The sequence below is a fragment of the Pinus tabuliformis genome, chromosome 7, assembly GCF_031772625.1.
Source record: "Pinus tabuliformis cultivar Carrire ecotype Pingquan chromosome 7, CPIR1, whole genome shotgun sequence".
Lineage (NCBI taxonomy): Eukaryota > Viridiplantae > Streptophyta > Pinopsida > Pinales > Pinaceae > Pinus > Pinus tabuliformis.
The window spans coordinates 672,323,598-672,339,542 of record NC_142293.1 but is presented as its reverse complement, the minus strand read 5'-3'; the positions used below and the strand labels follow the sequence as shown (position 1 = coordinate 672,339,542).

At 39.1% G+C, this 15,945-nt stretch overlaps 1 protein-coding gene across 1 annotated transcript in view; it reads right to left on the bottom strand.

Annotated features, from left to right (window-relative positions):
• The window catches only part of LOC149249250 (Tetratricopeptide repeat (TPR)-like superfamily protein), a 386,408-nt gene that overhangs the window by 260,685 nt on the left and 109,778 nt on the right, over positions 1-15,945 (bottom strand). Inside the window, exons 4-6 of the mRNA XM_089452450.1 lie at positions 9,707-9,769; positions 9,390-9,606; positions 9,211-9,267 (exon numbers count right to left, since the gene is read on the bottom strand). Of these exons, the coding sequence (XP_089308576.1) occupies positions 9,211-9,267; positions 9,390-9,606; positions 9,707-9,769 (337 nt within the window). The remainder of the gene's footprint in view (positions 1-9,210; positions 9,268-9,389; positions 9,607-9,706; positions 9,770-15,945) is intronic.

Genomic DNA, 15,945 nt, shown 5'->3' with positions numbered 1-15,945 from the left:
ATTTTTAGGATTAAATCGGGATTTTTTGCAGACTTTTTCCACACTGGTAAAAATGACCTCCAAGTGATTTGTCAGACATGGGCCCACACACATCAGAATGTATGAGGTCTAATATTTCTTTGGACCTTGTTTCACTATTTGAAAATGGTTTTCTTGTATGTTTTCCCAAAGAGCATCCCTTGCAAACTCCTTCACAATCTTCTTTGATATCGAGGATGCCATGAACTAGTTGTTTAAGAGTGGGAATGACCTTGTAGTGAAGATGACCATATCTTCTATGCCATAGCTCAATAAGATTGATTTCCATATAAACTATGGCTTGAGGAGGTGGTGTAATGACTCTATGCAAGCTTCCTTCATGAACTCCAATAACCCTAGCTTTATCAATACTTGAATCTTTTCCCCAAACCAAGACCATTCCATTAACAAAAGCAACTCTATACCCTTTATCTTCTAAGCAAGAAATTGAGATGTAGTTTTGCTCCATTCTCCATCCTCAAAGATGTCGATCCCATACCTCTAACAACATAGCTTTTGTTGTCTCCCAATTCCACTGCATGATAAGATGGTTCCTTTGATAGAGTTTGAAGTTGTTTACTTTCCCCTGTCATATGCCTTGATGCTCCATTGTTAATGATCCATGCATTATCATCATTAAGTGATCCTGTAACTGCAGCTAAGAACCCTTGACTTTTGACATTTATGAATAACTAGTAGACAATCTTCTTGATCCCTCTTCCTGTAGTATTCAATCCTATTCTTATCATAAAGGCAGTAATCATTTCCTGTTGATTTGGGGTAGCATCGGATGTGCTCTAGCCACAAAATTTGGTGGAGAGGTTGGGGCACATGAGGTCTCCAATACCCAGAAAGGGTTTGGGCGGATTCTAAACAAATCAGTAGATATTAAAATAATTAATATTTTTAATGGAGTCCCTAAGTCTAAACTTAGGGAAAATAAAATATTAATGTGTATTAATATGAATCTGTGTTAGAGTGGTCCAAAAGACATGGATCAAGCCAGATCTAATCTTAGCCGTTGATTAGGGACTTATCTCAGTCGTTGAGATGTCAACAGGAAAAGTATAAGAGGAGGCTTGAGGGTAACTTGGAGAATACACCAGAGTGATCAGTCATTCTATTCTCTAGAGCGGGGTTTGCTAGAGAGATAGAATCAGTGATCGGGAGAGCAGCTGAGGGGCATTGAGAAAAGAGAGGCAGAGATAGTGTTGGGATAGCAACAGCGCAGCCAGAGAGAGAGACGCAGGAGCAGCCAATGCTCACGCAAGGCCACGCAAAGGCAGCTAAGTGTTGCGCAGAGCACCAGAGGGGCCAGCGTAGCTGACACAGAGGCTCAGAGAGCTCACGTAGGGCCAACTTTGAGCTAGGAGAGTTAGTCCAAATTGGGCAGACGCTGGGGTTTCCAGGGCAAATTGGTGTTGAGTAGCTGCCGGAAGGATTATCCGGGGTTTCAGCAAGTACATTTGTCAGAAACCGAGAGGTATTACTACTAAGGAAATTCTCTGTTGGGCAAGCTAGTTTCGGCACCCAGATTGTACTCTGATATTGCTTAATAAGAAAACCCTCAGATAGTTGCACCAGTTTTCCTTCATTAGGTTTTTCTGGGGATATTAGTCCAAAAATAATGGTGTCATATGGTGTGTTTGTTCTTGTTTCTTTTAGTTGTTGATCTATAATATGTTGAGCATGCACTAGTGTTTATTTTCAGTGTTTACATTGTAAATAACTTGTTAAGGAAAAATAACAAGTAGGTAGGAATAAATCAGATAAAGTGCATGGAGGGTTTCTAACTAAGTAAACTTAGAAACTTCAACATGGTATCAGACTGTAATTGCAGATCACAGGAGGACTAAGAGACATCAGCCGAGCGGAGCAATAGTAGCAGAAAACAGTTGTCCCGAGGTGACAGAAGTTGTTTCTAGCAGCGCAAAAACCAAGGGGTCTGACGCAGAGCTAGCCAGAGCCACGCATAGGAAGTCGGGAGCTGCGCAGAGCCTTAGAGAGGCCAGCGGTGCTGACACAGAGGGCCAGAGGGCTGACGCAGACCCATCCGGGGTGACGCAGGGCCAGCGTGAGGCAAAGAGGGGCTAACGCATTTCACAAATAGGCAGTTGTTGGGGTCTAGAAGGCTGCAGGAATATTGCAGAGTGGAGCTGGTGAGGTACTGTAGTCAAAACAGTACCTGACAGAGGAGGGCCAGAGGAGTTGTCACCGAGGGTTTCTAGCCGAGGAACCCAGATCAGCAGTGCAATTGCACAAGACGATCAGAGTAGGGGGCATCTCAACAAGCGGTAGAAGGATTTCCAAGAGGGAAATCAGGACTCAGAGGGAGTCCAGAAGAGAACTCCCAGACGGGAAGTAGAGACTTAGAGGAGTCTAACAAATAACTTACAGGAAGGAAGTAGAGGAGCATCATGGCACTTATCAGTGCTTGACAGGAATCGTGTCAAGAACTTCGCCTTGAAGGTAATAGTTGTTCCAATCGACCCCAATGATAATGACAGGTACGAGGAGGCGATGGCAAGGGCCAAGTGCATTATCCTTGACGGGGCCAAGGATCATGTGGTACCACATATAGCCGAGAAGGAAATGGCATTTGAGATGTGGGTTAGAAGGAAAGGATCAATATTCTTCGACCTTAGTTCTGATACCATGTTGAGAAATCAATGCTAGTAGAATTAGGGTTAGATTTAGCTGTCTTGGTAATTACTTGTGAATTATATTGCCTTCTTTTACTTATTTGTTATATTATCTTTCATCAAGAAATTACCAAATTATGTGTGCATGATGATCACAAAAACACAAGACACAAGATGTAGGCACCTTGCCAAGGCAAAGGCCCTATCTAGGGTAAAATCCAGTCAAAATCTCTTCCTTCAATAGTATTTCCCGAGACTCTTCAACCTAGATATAGACATCCTCCACACCAAGCCAATCTTTCCTTCTTTGATCCAACCTTCGACCTAGCAGCAGCAACACTTCGACCCCAACAACTTCAACTCGGCAACAACAAGCAACAACTGGTAGCAACAGCAGCTTCGACTTTGACAAAGAGACTTCAATCTCCTAAAGTAGCCCACATGAGAGAGAGAGAGAAACACATCCCAAAACTTTGATTTTGTCCTTCCCTTCCTTCTTGAACAACTTCGCACTCCTTTTAGCCTGCTTCAACTTCGCACTTTTCCCAGCGCTTTCCTGGATATCGAACTTGTGAGAGAGAGTGTGTCCAAATGAATTCGATCTGCTCCAATATATAGGCTTTTGGTGAGGTCGAGTTGCCCAATTGAAGCCGACTTGATCTCCTTGAGGTCGACTCGGTGTGGAGGTTACATAATTCATCTTTAACTCAAAAATAATTATTTTTACATTGTTCAAAAGCCCAAGAAGGGTCTCATAAAATATATAATGACTCTAATGACTCAATATTAATCCTAGGAGTCCACAATGGGGACTTTGACTAATAAAATGACGACCAAGGCATGAAACCCATGCTCTAATAAGTCATCGTAACAATAATAAGAAAAATACTTTTCATTATTTTGATAAATACATTTACGAAGACCGAACCTAGTTACATTTTTCAACAATTCCTTCCCATATTCCTGAAATCCCTAAGGTACACTATGTACACTATTTCTCCAATGATCCCATTACAAAAAGTTGTCTTCACATTCGTCTGATGTATCCGCCATCTCATGACTAAGGCAATAGACATAACAACTCTAATGGAAGTGTACCTGCTGACTAGAGCAAAAGTCTCTTCATAATCCACTCCCTCTTTCTCAAAGAACCCTCTCACCACAAACCTTTCCTTGAATTTGTCAAAGCTTCCATCTATAGCATGCTTGATCTTATAGGGCCACCTGAAACTCGCAATTGATTTCCCATTTTTTCTTGGCGTTATTTCCTTTTACTACAAAATCTAGCAGACCTAGTGCAAAGTCTCACTAGCCAGGTCCAAACCTCTGAGCAACAAGAGATCAGCTACCATTGTCACCTCAACAACCTTTCTCTAGCTATTTAATGGTATTTGAACCACAAGGGAGGCTTTCCTATATAGATCTCCTAAGGATATTCAATAAGCAAGGTTGGTGATGGATAAGCTTTAATGATTAGAATAAAGCACCAGCGGAGTCTGGAGGGCTAAGAGAATCTTTACCAAAGTACAAGCACTATGCCCTAAAGCACTTAAGAAAGTTACAGGGTTGTTATATGTTGGGACTTGACAGATTCTCAATGATATGGCATGCAATGTCATATAACAATCAGAAGAAATAGCCTTGTAATGATTAATCAACAAAGCATCAAGACTATCAATTGGATATGCAAGGTTTAGGGTTTGCAATTGATCTTTTATGGCTAAAACACGCATAAAACAACAATATAATGATGACACCAGCCACAGAAATATGGTTTTAACATGCAATAAATGCTAGATTTTGCTTTTTTGACAATTATTTAATGTAATTCCAATTTAGAGGACAGTAACACATCAAATGCAGATACTTTTTAGCAATATTTCAAAGAAACCCTAATCCTAGATTCTAAAATTTCAGAGAGAAGAAAGAGAAAATAACAGAAGTAGAAGAATTGATGACCACCACCTAGACTATTGTCTTAATCTAAATGGGCAATGGAATTACCCAAGGCAAATTCAATAAAGATGGCCTTATTGAAGAGGTGAGAGGGGGGAAGCCTCTTCTTAAAAACCCTAGTGACTACCTTAATGGGGAGATTTTAAATTTAAGAGATGCACAACTTAGAGTCCTCTTAAATGATTCAAAGGTAGCAATTTTGCAAGGCATAGACAATCAAGATTTCTAGGTAAAATTAGCAATTTTAACCACAGCACATGTAGAAACCCTAATTTACACAATATAACATGCAAATATAAAAGATATGCAATAAACTTACAAAATTTCCACAAGAATCTCTTCAATCAATCCTAAGAAACCAACTTCAAACAAAAGATCCACCTCCAAGAGCAATTCACAACATAGAATCACATTACGGCCAAGTAGAAGGAGATAAGAAGCTAGTATGCACTTCCAAAGAGAGGGAAGTGTAATGAATGAATGATCATGTGGGAAACCAAGCCTTGTTTCATTAATTTTACAAGCAAAACCACTAAAAAAGTTTACTTGAGAAATCAACTAGGTGAAAGGTCACAAGCCAACTTTACAATAGCTTTAAAACATAACAAAATGCCAAAAATAGCCCACATGCGTGGGAGAAAATGGTCTCTACCATGACATCATCTTCCAAATTGATAATTAGGCATCAAGGAACATGAGACAAGGGTCCAAGAGTGCTCCTCACTCCAAGAAAGTCCCAAAGTGATTGTGTACAACTCCAAATGGTGCCTCTTCCACCATGAAGTCATCCAAGAGAGGCCCTATGTCACCCTTTTCAAGCATGTGGGAGTGGCATGGCAACTCTAGGGGCAATTGTTGGCATCAAATAGGGATGTGCTAGCCCCCAAGTCATCTCAATGATAACCACCCTCATCTAGGCTCTAAAACACAGTATCATCCATCAGACAGGGTCAGGGCCAGCCTAGGGGCATCCTTGGTCCATCTGGGCACATCATTAAAGAGTCCAATGTCCAATCCCCCCTTGGTTTGGAATTTTCCAAGCCTAAAGAGTGGAGTGGCCACTAGGTGATGGGTGGGGACCCTCTTGATAGCTTCCTTCGTCTTCCCCCCTTTAGTGGGGTTAAGGATTTTTCTTTGGGGAATGTCTGAGAGATAACAAACAGAACTAAAGTATTTACATGTGGTTATATTTCAGTTCAGCATTGCTGCTGAAAGTTCTATGTGATAGATCTGTGACCCATTGACTTGAGGAGAAATTTCTGAATTGCGTTAACTGCAGATTTCTTGATGAAGAATGTCTTGTTCAGAAAATTTCTACATGCAAATCCACGAGCACTAGGGTCAATACCTTGGACCAAATGCCTCAGACCAATTACCTTGGACCAAAATACCTTGGATCAAATAACTTGGACCAGAAACTTGGTTTTCCAACATGTATGCGCTTTTCCTCTTGTGAAAGTGCGTGTATATGTTATACGCTACTTTTGTTCTGTTAAACCGTGTGTATACACGCCTTGGACAAAGTGAACCAACATATACCTATCTTTCTTCATTCTTTGGAGTTTGATCTGTAATCCTTTGCTGTTGATCTGCTGCACTGTGAACTTTCATCTGAGTGAGTTGCCATCAAGGATAGTACTTGTATCATAATGCCAACAAATGATACTTGGTAGGACTTGCAACCTCATGGGAACTATATATTAGCAACCCGTTTTCACCAACCTGGCAAGCCACCGTTGACATGATTGCATGATTTTGAGGTGAACCCACTAATGGATGGACCACAACAAGCGTTTAGCACAAGCTTGGTAAACGAAATATTTCCTGGCTTTATAATATTACTGTTATTTGTATCAGCTCCCCTTAAAGGGCTGATTAACAGTAGGAACTGATGCACAGACTAACCAAGGAAGTTCCAGAATTCTCACAAACCTGAGACCTGAATCACTGACAACTATCATACTATCGTTCAAATTCCATGTTTGGTTCCTAATGATTTCCAAGATTGCCACAAAAAGGTGAATCTTCATCTGGATTATTTTGCACATATTTTGTTGAATCAGTCTAAGTTTTAAGCATAGCTGTTGGGAACAAGAGAAAACAGAGAAGAGGAAAAAGAAGTGCCAAATTCCAAAAATACTCTTAAAATGGACCATTCCAGAAGTGTCTTTTTTATAGTGCATACATTTTTATATATTTTCATAAACATATTTTAAAAAACAGTGACATGGTGAATTGGATGCAGAAAATATGAAACATAGATCTCTGAAGTAAATTAACGACAATCATTAAAGCATCAACCATTCAGTACACAAATAATATCGAAGTTATAGCTGTTATAGCATTTTCATCAAATGATCAACCATACCATCAACCTTCAAGTTTCAACAGATACCATTTGTCATCAAAAAATTGTAAAAATGACATCAATCATGAAATGAAACAGGGCATCATGAACAAAGAGTTGCAATATGCAATCAACAGTTCAGATTTCAACTGTCATATAATGTTTACAAAATAGGCCATGATAAAGATAAATAATTCCATGTTCTTGAATCTAGATACTAAACCGAAAAGGATAATTAATTATATTATATACTAAACTTTCTTAAGCCATTTGCTACAAGCAATTTCTAATTTCTTCTACTGTGGTCTGATAGCAACGGGAATCATTCAGTGAGCATGGGTAATCGTTTCAGGAGCATAGGAAATAACTCCATGAGCATGTTCCCCTCCAAAGCCAGTTTTGAGAATGGAGCGTAGGAAATAACTCCAGCTAGTGTTTTGAACATAATGATATTGTTGGTCTACCTGATCAACCGCGGGGTTCAAGTTTACACTGCTATGTGTGAAAATTTGGATGCCCAAATTCCTACTGCAACAAACTGATGTTACTTCTCCTACTTGTTAATCCATACAAGTTATTTACTGTGTTCTACAGTAAATATCGAAGCAAATACAACTGCAGCCTCCACTTATTTAAATAAAATGCGGAAACAAGAAACTCAGCAAAAAAGAAAGACAACACATCTACACAGTTATTTTTGGATAAATGTCCCCAAAAAACCCAATGTGGGAAAATCGGTGCAACAGCTAAGGGTTTTATTATTAAACAATAGTAATTTCTGAATACAATCTCTGCATGTCTTCCTGGCAATCCAGTTACAGAGAATATTACTGACAGAGAGATAAGTGAGGTTACCTCACACTACCACTGGAAATCCTGGCTGATCCAGCCACTGAATTATCATTGTAAATCCTGGCTGATCCAACCACTGAATGAACTGCGCCTGGCTACCTCCACGCAGTCACTGTGTTAGCCTAGCGTCACACCCTCTGGGGACGGCATCACCCCTTCAGCTGATCAATTTGCTACCCAGGAATTTCGATTTGCACCTCCCGATCTCACACCCCGGCTCCCAGCTTCTGCAATCGATTCCTTCAGCAAATTTTCGGATCTCCTCAAGGCTCTGCGCTACCTCTATGTCAGCCTATGTTGCCTCTGCGTGGCCCTGCATCAGCCTCCTCTGGCTCTACGTTGCCTCTCCTGGATTTCTCTCTGCCTCCTCTATTGAGTATTCTCGTATCAGAAGAAATCTCCAACCGGAACTATCCCTGCCCCTCACTACAAAAGATCACTTTGAAATTTCTCATTGGCAATTGCTTTGCTTCAGAAATTCTATCTTCTGGTCTTCTCTCGATATGTTATCCACGTGCCCCTCAAGCCTCCTCTTATATCTTTCTGTTGGACAACCAACAACCCAAATTAACTTCTAATCAATGGCTCAAATCGTTTTGGCCTAATCCTTGTCTTCTTCTAGAAGTTTCACCCACAATTAGATTAATACCCTTTAATTATTTTATTTTCCTAAGTTTAGGCTTAGGGTCCCATTAAAAAATAATTAATTATTTTAATAAAACAATCTCCTGGTGGAATTTCCCAAAATGATTTCTAGGTATTAGAGAATGCATGTGTCTAAGCCTCCCTGTAAATTTTGAGACTTAGAGCACATCGGATGCTACCATAAATCAACACTGTGAATACCTTTCTAATCTCAACGATGGATTACAAGCAAGGTTTTAACAGACCTTCTAATTGTGTGCAGGTTCTTTTCATCCATTGTAGGTTAGTTGCCATTAGAATCAATGCACAAAGAGAGTTTGAAACGGCTCATAGTGAATCCTAAAATAGAAGTTAAACAATAATGCCCCACATAAAGGATCTACATCTCGAGATATTTGCTGCTTTCCAGAATACTTAAGTTTAAAAAACCTAAGTTGTATTCACTAGCGCAACCACATCCAAATTGCCAGCTGAACATCATTATGAGGTCTAACTAAACAATAAATATACTAGAGCAAGGCATGGCCAATGAGATACACAAAGCACTAGTAAGAGGGGATAATAGTGGGGCATTGAATGTCAAATATAATCTCCTTAGCTATGCTGTACAGAGGAATTAAAACTCAAGAATAACACCAACATTTATAAAAGTGATACGGTAAACTGCATCAAGATACCAATGAAATAGTATATGTGGCAAACAATGCCATCTACAAGCAGCAAATAAAAACGTTAGGAACATTTCAGTACCTCAAAGGCTGCAAATTTCACCCTGGCAGCTTCTGCATCTTCAAGTTTACCTGCACTCTGCATAAGTTTCCAAAATAAACAGCATTCTAATGTAATTGCGTTAAGTTGAAAACAAATATGAAAACAATATAAACTAACATAGGTAAATCAATTTTACAATGAACTGAAAAAAACACAACCTCTGCTATATTGCTGAAAATTTTGGCAGATTCATCATGAGATTCTGAAGCCAGGTATGCATTAGCCAAAACTAGTTGCAATCTAAGTTCAGCTACTTTCAGAGAAAAGCCATAAGCTTTGCGAAAGTGACAAATGGCTTCTTGCCCTCTAGTAACACATAGTTGAACACTGCTCAATGACTTTTCAGATACGCGAAGCTCAGCCAAAACCTGCCACCTGTGTTCATCAATTTCGCATAACATGACAGGAGATCATCATAACGCTCTCGGATCCACATCAAAGATAGAAGCAACAGAAATAAGGATTGAGTACATACCCAGTGATAGATGTGAGATCCATCTTAAGTGCTCGCTCACAAAAAAAATTTGTCCGCTGCAAGCTGCAAAGATCAAAAATATTTTACATACAACACATGATGCCAAACGTAAACTTTATGGTAAAGCAACAAAAATGATAGAGATATTAAAAGAGCACCTTAAAGAAGACAATGATCCCAACTTACAAGGTAATAAATTTATGTCTGTACAGAGTCCATAACCGGAATTGGTTGGCAATTGTTTGGACTTGAATTTTTATATAGTAATACAGGACCCTTACACTTTTCTGAATTAAAACAAACCGTATTAAATTTAGAGTTTTGGGCAGGAACAACTTCAGGCAAATTGCTCTACCACTTCTTGAGATCAGATTGATTAGTACACGTTCAATATAAACTGTATAAGCCACACTTTGTGTTCTTCAGTTTAAGCCATGTATTCTAATTCACGATTTGATCTGATGATCATGAGATATGAACACATAAATTATTATCGGTGTGGCTCACAAAGGTCCTATTGTATTTAAGAAGTCAAATGTGTCCTCACAGATTGAAATGACAACTGTCCAGATAGATAAGTCAAATAGAGAATCATGAGAAGAGGGGTTACACATACTTTTAAGGTATTTGTAATAATGTCAATGATAACACGTGTATCTACATGTGTCACATGGGACAAGGGAAGTTACATGAAAAAATATGCAAGGTACACTCTGGTAAGGCTATAAGATGTTACTGCTTGAGTGACTATTAGACTTGTGAATGTGTAGTGATACCCAATTAATTCTATGCAATCTACATTCTCCCCAATTGATTGTCTTGTCCTTCATTTATAGTGCTATTTGTTACCTCTCATTTATTTGTCTATAGTGCTATTGTCAATGCTTGTAGCTCAGGCAGGTACTTCTGCACAAGCATAAGTGTCTAGGAATGCAGAAGTTGCCCAAGATCTCATTGGATACTTGCTCTAGTGTGAGCAAGTTGCTTTTGTAACTTAGCCTATGTTTTGACTTAGCCAAGTAATTATTTTGTTGGCTAATTGAAATAAAGTAAACTTGGAAAAAGTAAAATAATTAATTTAGTGATTACATTTTAATCTCAATCCTTGATCTCAAGTGAGGCGGGATCTAATCGTGGCCATCAATCACTTTGGAGATTCGGGTTAAAGATTTAGCTCAATGTAAAGTTATAGAAACAAGGCTCAAGAAAGGGAGAAGACACACCTTACACCAACACAAGATAGAGAGAGGCATCTCAATGAGGAGTGTGATACTCTGGCGTGTCGACTATAAGGAAGTGCAAAAGGGGACTTTGGAGATACATATCAGCCAAGAAGACTGAGGATTGATTGAGGACCGATCTAAGGCCTAATCTGCTTAATCAAATCCAGAGCTATATTTTTTCAGTTGGGCCATTATCCCAGGACAGGAGCCCAAGTAAGTATTGTTACCTGCTCATTTGCACATGGTAGGGAATGAAGACTTCATTACACAATGGACGAGGCACTCCTAAACTTTTTGAAGAATAGAAGCCAACAGGGCATCGATGCCCCATTTTCTCTCCCCTCTATATAATTTCTCTCTCAAATTTTGTACCCCTGCAGGGTATTTGTAATAAATGTTGCTTGCATGATGAACTTATGTAACAGGCTTAGGCGTCTTCACACCCAGTTAATAAGTGAGTCCACTCTACAGCATTTTTTTCACTCAACCAATATTTTCGCTCTTCAATGATAAATAATTAGTTGAGTTTTTTCACTCACATATCTCCAAAGTTGGAGTACGGTTTAATAATTAGGCCTTGGGTCTGTCCTAATGTCTAGGGTCAATGTATATTACCATGCTAGGTCATATCCAATGTTTCACAGAATTTGACTAGGTATTTCTAGGATTTTTTAAATAATTAAAAATTCTCGCAGAATGGGAGTTTTAATTAATTTTCTATGTAATGATGTAAATAAGTGGTGCTAGGGAATGTTGGGTGCATGTGAGTACTCAAGAGTCAAAATTCATGCTCATAGACCCAACATTATCCTAAGACCCACTTTCGGGGTCAAAAGAATGAAAATTCCCCAATATGTTAGAAAATCGACGGCGGAGTAAATTTTCTTACTTGGTAATTACTTATGAGACTTAATATTCTTTCTTTTATTATTTATTGTTTCTTCTTCACTAAGCAATTACAAAAACTATTCTTCCAAGATCACAATGAAGAAAGAGACAGAATTTAGGCTTTCAAGCCAGCCATGGCAAAACCCCTCAAAAGGGGAAAAACCCAACAATCTTCTTCTTATTGAATCAATTCAAAATAAGATATCCAACCCAAGACCAAAGACTCACGATTCCATGTCAACCCTCCTCTCAAGTCAAAATCCAATATAATCAACTTCTTTCTCCTCAAAGATAGTCAACCTTCTTTAGTCTTCACTTCAACTACAAAGGTCTCTTCCTTGCCACGGACTTCAAGAAAACTCAGAGTTTCGGCCCTTGAAAAAACTGCAGGATACTTTAGATCTTCTCGGCCCTATCACTGAACTTCAAGATATTCGCACGTGTGACTGCAATTTATGAGGACTAGGGTTCGGTCCTTGTTCTTTGATTCTCCTTCCTTTCTTCTGAACTTCGGCTTATCTCTTCTACAAAAAACGACTTGTTTTATTTCAAAACTTGATGGATGAAATAGGTCAAAGTTTCTCTTGTATATATATACGTTCATGTGGGATCAAACAACCATACAGGCCGACTTTTGACTGAGAGACAGCCGACTTAACCTTTTTTATTCTTTTGGACAAAAAATTACAATTCCTTTCTTTTTTTCTTTCACAAAATCTCAAAAGTGACATGGCTCAATAACAAATGACTTTGACTCTTTTTTACTTTTAAAGCATGAAGAACATGCTTGAATAAGAATAGAATAAAATAAATAAACTTATTAATAGTTTTTCTTTCATTATGAAGACTGAGCCTAGTTACATTTTCCAACACTCCCTCTTAACTAGGAAGGTATTCCTAATGACTCAACAGGTCTATCTCAAGTTGAAATATTCACATAAGAAGAGATATGTATTGATAAGCATCAACAACGATATTATCATCATAGCCAGCATTGTCACATTACCAAGGCCTTGACAGGTACACTCTATATTTACACAAGATCAGGGCACAATGCTGGGAGGCATTCCATGGGACACCACACCACCTCACCAAGGTACATACTCCACCTAGGATACCCAGAGTATATCTTTTACGTGACCATTTCCCTCAAGGAAATGTTCATCTATCGGACCACACTCTTATCTAAGTCCATGTACTTGACTTAGGATCTCCATCCTAATCCATCACAAGACATGACTCAAGAATGATTGTCCAAAATGTTTATCCAATCCACCATTCTCATTATCCATGTCTATGTACTTGACTTAGGATCAGTCCTAATTTGTCATAGTACCTGACACAAGGAGAACAATGCTAATTCAAACCATCATTCTCCCTATTCGTGATGCACTAGACTTACGGTGGTTAGTCCTGGCCTAGTAAATGACACAAGGAGACCTAGTGTCCAACCTTACTCCCTCTCAACCGGAGAGGAGAAATCCATGCTCACTCCCTCTCAAACACAGAGAATTTACCAATAAGCATCAACTTGTGTCGGAAGTACTCATACTCCCCTTACATCAGCTATTTGTAGCTTCCTCAACCAACCCTCTTATCACTGAGCTTGCTCATCTTGCAAAGTCTTGAACTAGGGCTCCAAATCTGCCTCCTAACAGCCTATAATCTTGTACATGAGGTTTTCACTTACTGCATCCTAAGCTATGTCCAACACTAATTCCTGCACTGCACTGCTTCCTGCATTGAAGATAGTTTATTACACAGTTCCTTTAACAAGGTTAGCCAATCTATTGTTCAGTCAACTTTGAACACAACTAGGTTGACCTTTTCAATCAGTCTTTATCAGTCAATGTAACTTCATAGACTCAAATAATTATGCCCTCTAGTTGCTTCTCCTGTTCCTCTAAGATAGCCAACTGTTAGGGACTTCACCAAATTACTTTCTAGCATAGATAAGGTTGCTCCAGTATCTCTCTTCATGAGCTAGACAATCTGCCTTCTTGTAGTGGCTCATCATATCAGCATCACTGCACATAAGGTCTTCATAATACAACCCTCTTGAGTCTTAACAATGATTAGTCACGTCAACCATTGTACACATCAGCTGCCCTCACACCTATGAATTCCTTCATGAATTCACTGCCTTTAGAGCATCACCAATAGACCATACCTCTGTAAATTGACTCCTTACTTACACAAAACTTAGAGCACAATAGACAGACCTCTTAACAATGATAAGGCTGTTATTTATTCATTGTACTAGGGCATCTTTGGACATCCGATTTGACTGTGACTTGGCAGCCTATACAACAGTGATTTCTTCAAACAAAACACAGTTTCTAGGACAAACATTAAATGTTGTCCAAAACCTTGGTTCAGACCAACCATCATAGCAATTACATAACATAAGACAAGTAACTTACCTCCTCAAGAACTCGGCTCAGCTTCTAAAGGATCCTCGGCCCTAGACACATCCTTGACTGAAGTTCTCGGCCTCATCCACAGACCTCTACAGCCCTCTATCCTAGGGTTACCTCAGTGCTTTGTTCAACCCTTTAGGCTTTAACCACCGTAACATGCTCCTCTAAAACTAGAAAACCTTTGTTATTCTTGGAGAGAAACCCGACATCAACTAGACCTCCCTTTCCACTTCAAACAAGGGTTTCGACCCCCCTTCTTCAATCACTAAATGAGCTCGGCAGTCATAGAAAATGTCACAGAAAACTAGAACAAAATTTGTGCCTAGAACAAACCACTAACAGATCTATTAAACTCGGTTAGCCAGACTTCACCAAACTCATCCTTGCCTTGCAAACTCGGTTGCTCTTAGAGATTTTTTGTCTTGTGCTTGCCTACTATGATGAGATGCACTTGTTGATGTAAACTAAACGGTCTATATTGGTCAAAGTTGTCGTTGATGTCAATACAATGATCTCATTATTGAAGATGAAGAAACTCTAGCCTTATGGAAACGCTAACCCTAACTCTTGCATTGATAAGCATACACTTGATGCATGAAACCCTAATTGTTGATGATGTCTACTTATTTTGTGGAATAGAGAAAGCCCTAAATATTGATACCCTAATATGCCCTAGAAATATATTTTAACGGGACTCTTCAAGCAATATGGTGAAGGCATCTCAATTAGAAATGATTTATATAAGAGCAGCCTCATCTTGTGTTGTAAATGATTGAAGAACCATTGAGTTGAAAATAATTTGTGAAGAAAATTAGCCCTCTGCTTTCATGGCTTCTACAGCGAATTATTTGGTAAAGTCAAGAAACTCCATTATGAAGAAATCAAAAGCTAACTACACAGCAGCAAGAGGTATCAAGTCGGCCTTCATAAATACAAAATTGATTTAAATAAATTTAAATCAAAATTATGAACTAGTCGGCTCAATAATTCAGGTCGGCCCTTAAGTAAACTGACATGTCCTTTCGTTGTGGCAAACAACTATAAATACAAGCCTGAGCTCATTCATTTCAGCCATCCAACTCAGTACAGGCTATCCCACAAAGGAGCAGCGAAATAGTGAACTAGCAAAGAATAAAAACCAATTTCAGTGGAGTACTTCTGTTTGGAAATTCGGACCTGTTTTATACTAAGAAATTTCGGGATTGTCTTGGTTTTATGAAAAGAATTTTTTCAGATCTGTTAACATAGAAGTTCGGGCATGAAATTTTTGGCCTTAACTGAGGCCCTCCTGCGGCCTTCACTGAGACCCTCTTGCGGCTTGTTCTGAAGCTCAAACTGAACGACCTGTCTCTCAGCCCCTCTGAAGCTCGGACCTCTGTTGATTAGGACAGACCTCGGTCCCAAGAGAAACTCGGTCCCGTGGAGTAGATTTAGAGGCTGAAATTATTGTGAATCAGATTTGTGAAAGTTGTATTGTGGACCTGTGGAGAAATTATTCTGTACTTTGACCTGTATAAATCACTCATTGCAGATCTAAGCATTGTTCATAAAGAATTTGGCCTCTTCCTCTGTTGCAAAAACTTGGACATCTTACCTTGCGAATTCCAGAAATTGTAGACTTGTGCGGACTGGTTGGATATCTGTCGCAGACCCGTGTGGAAAACCTGTGACCTAGTTTATTTGGACCTGTAATATGTTGAAGACCTAG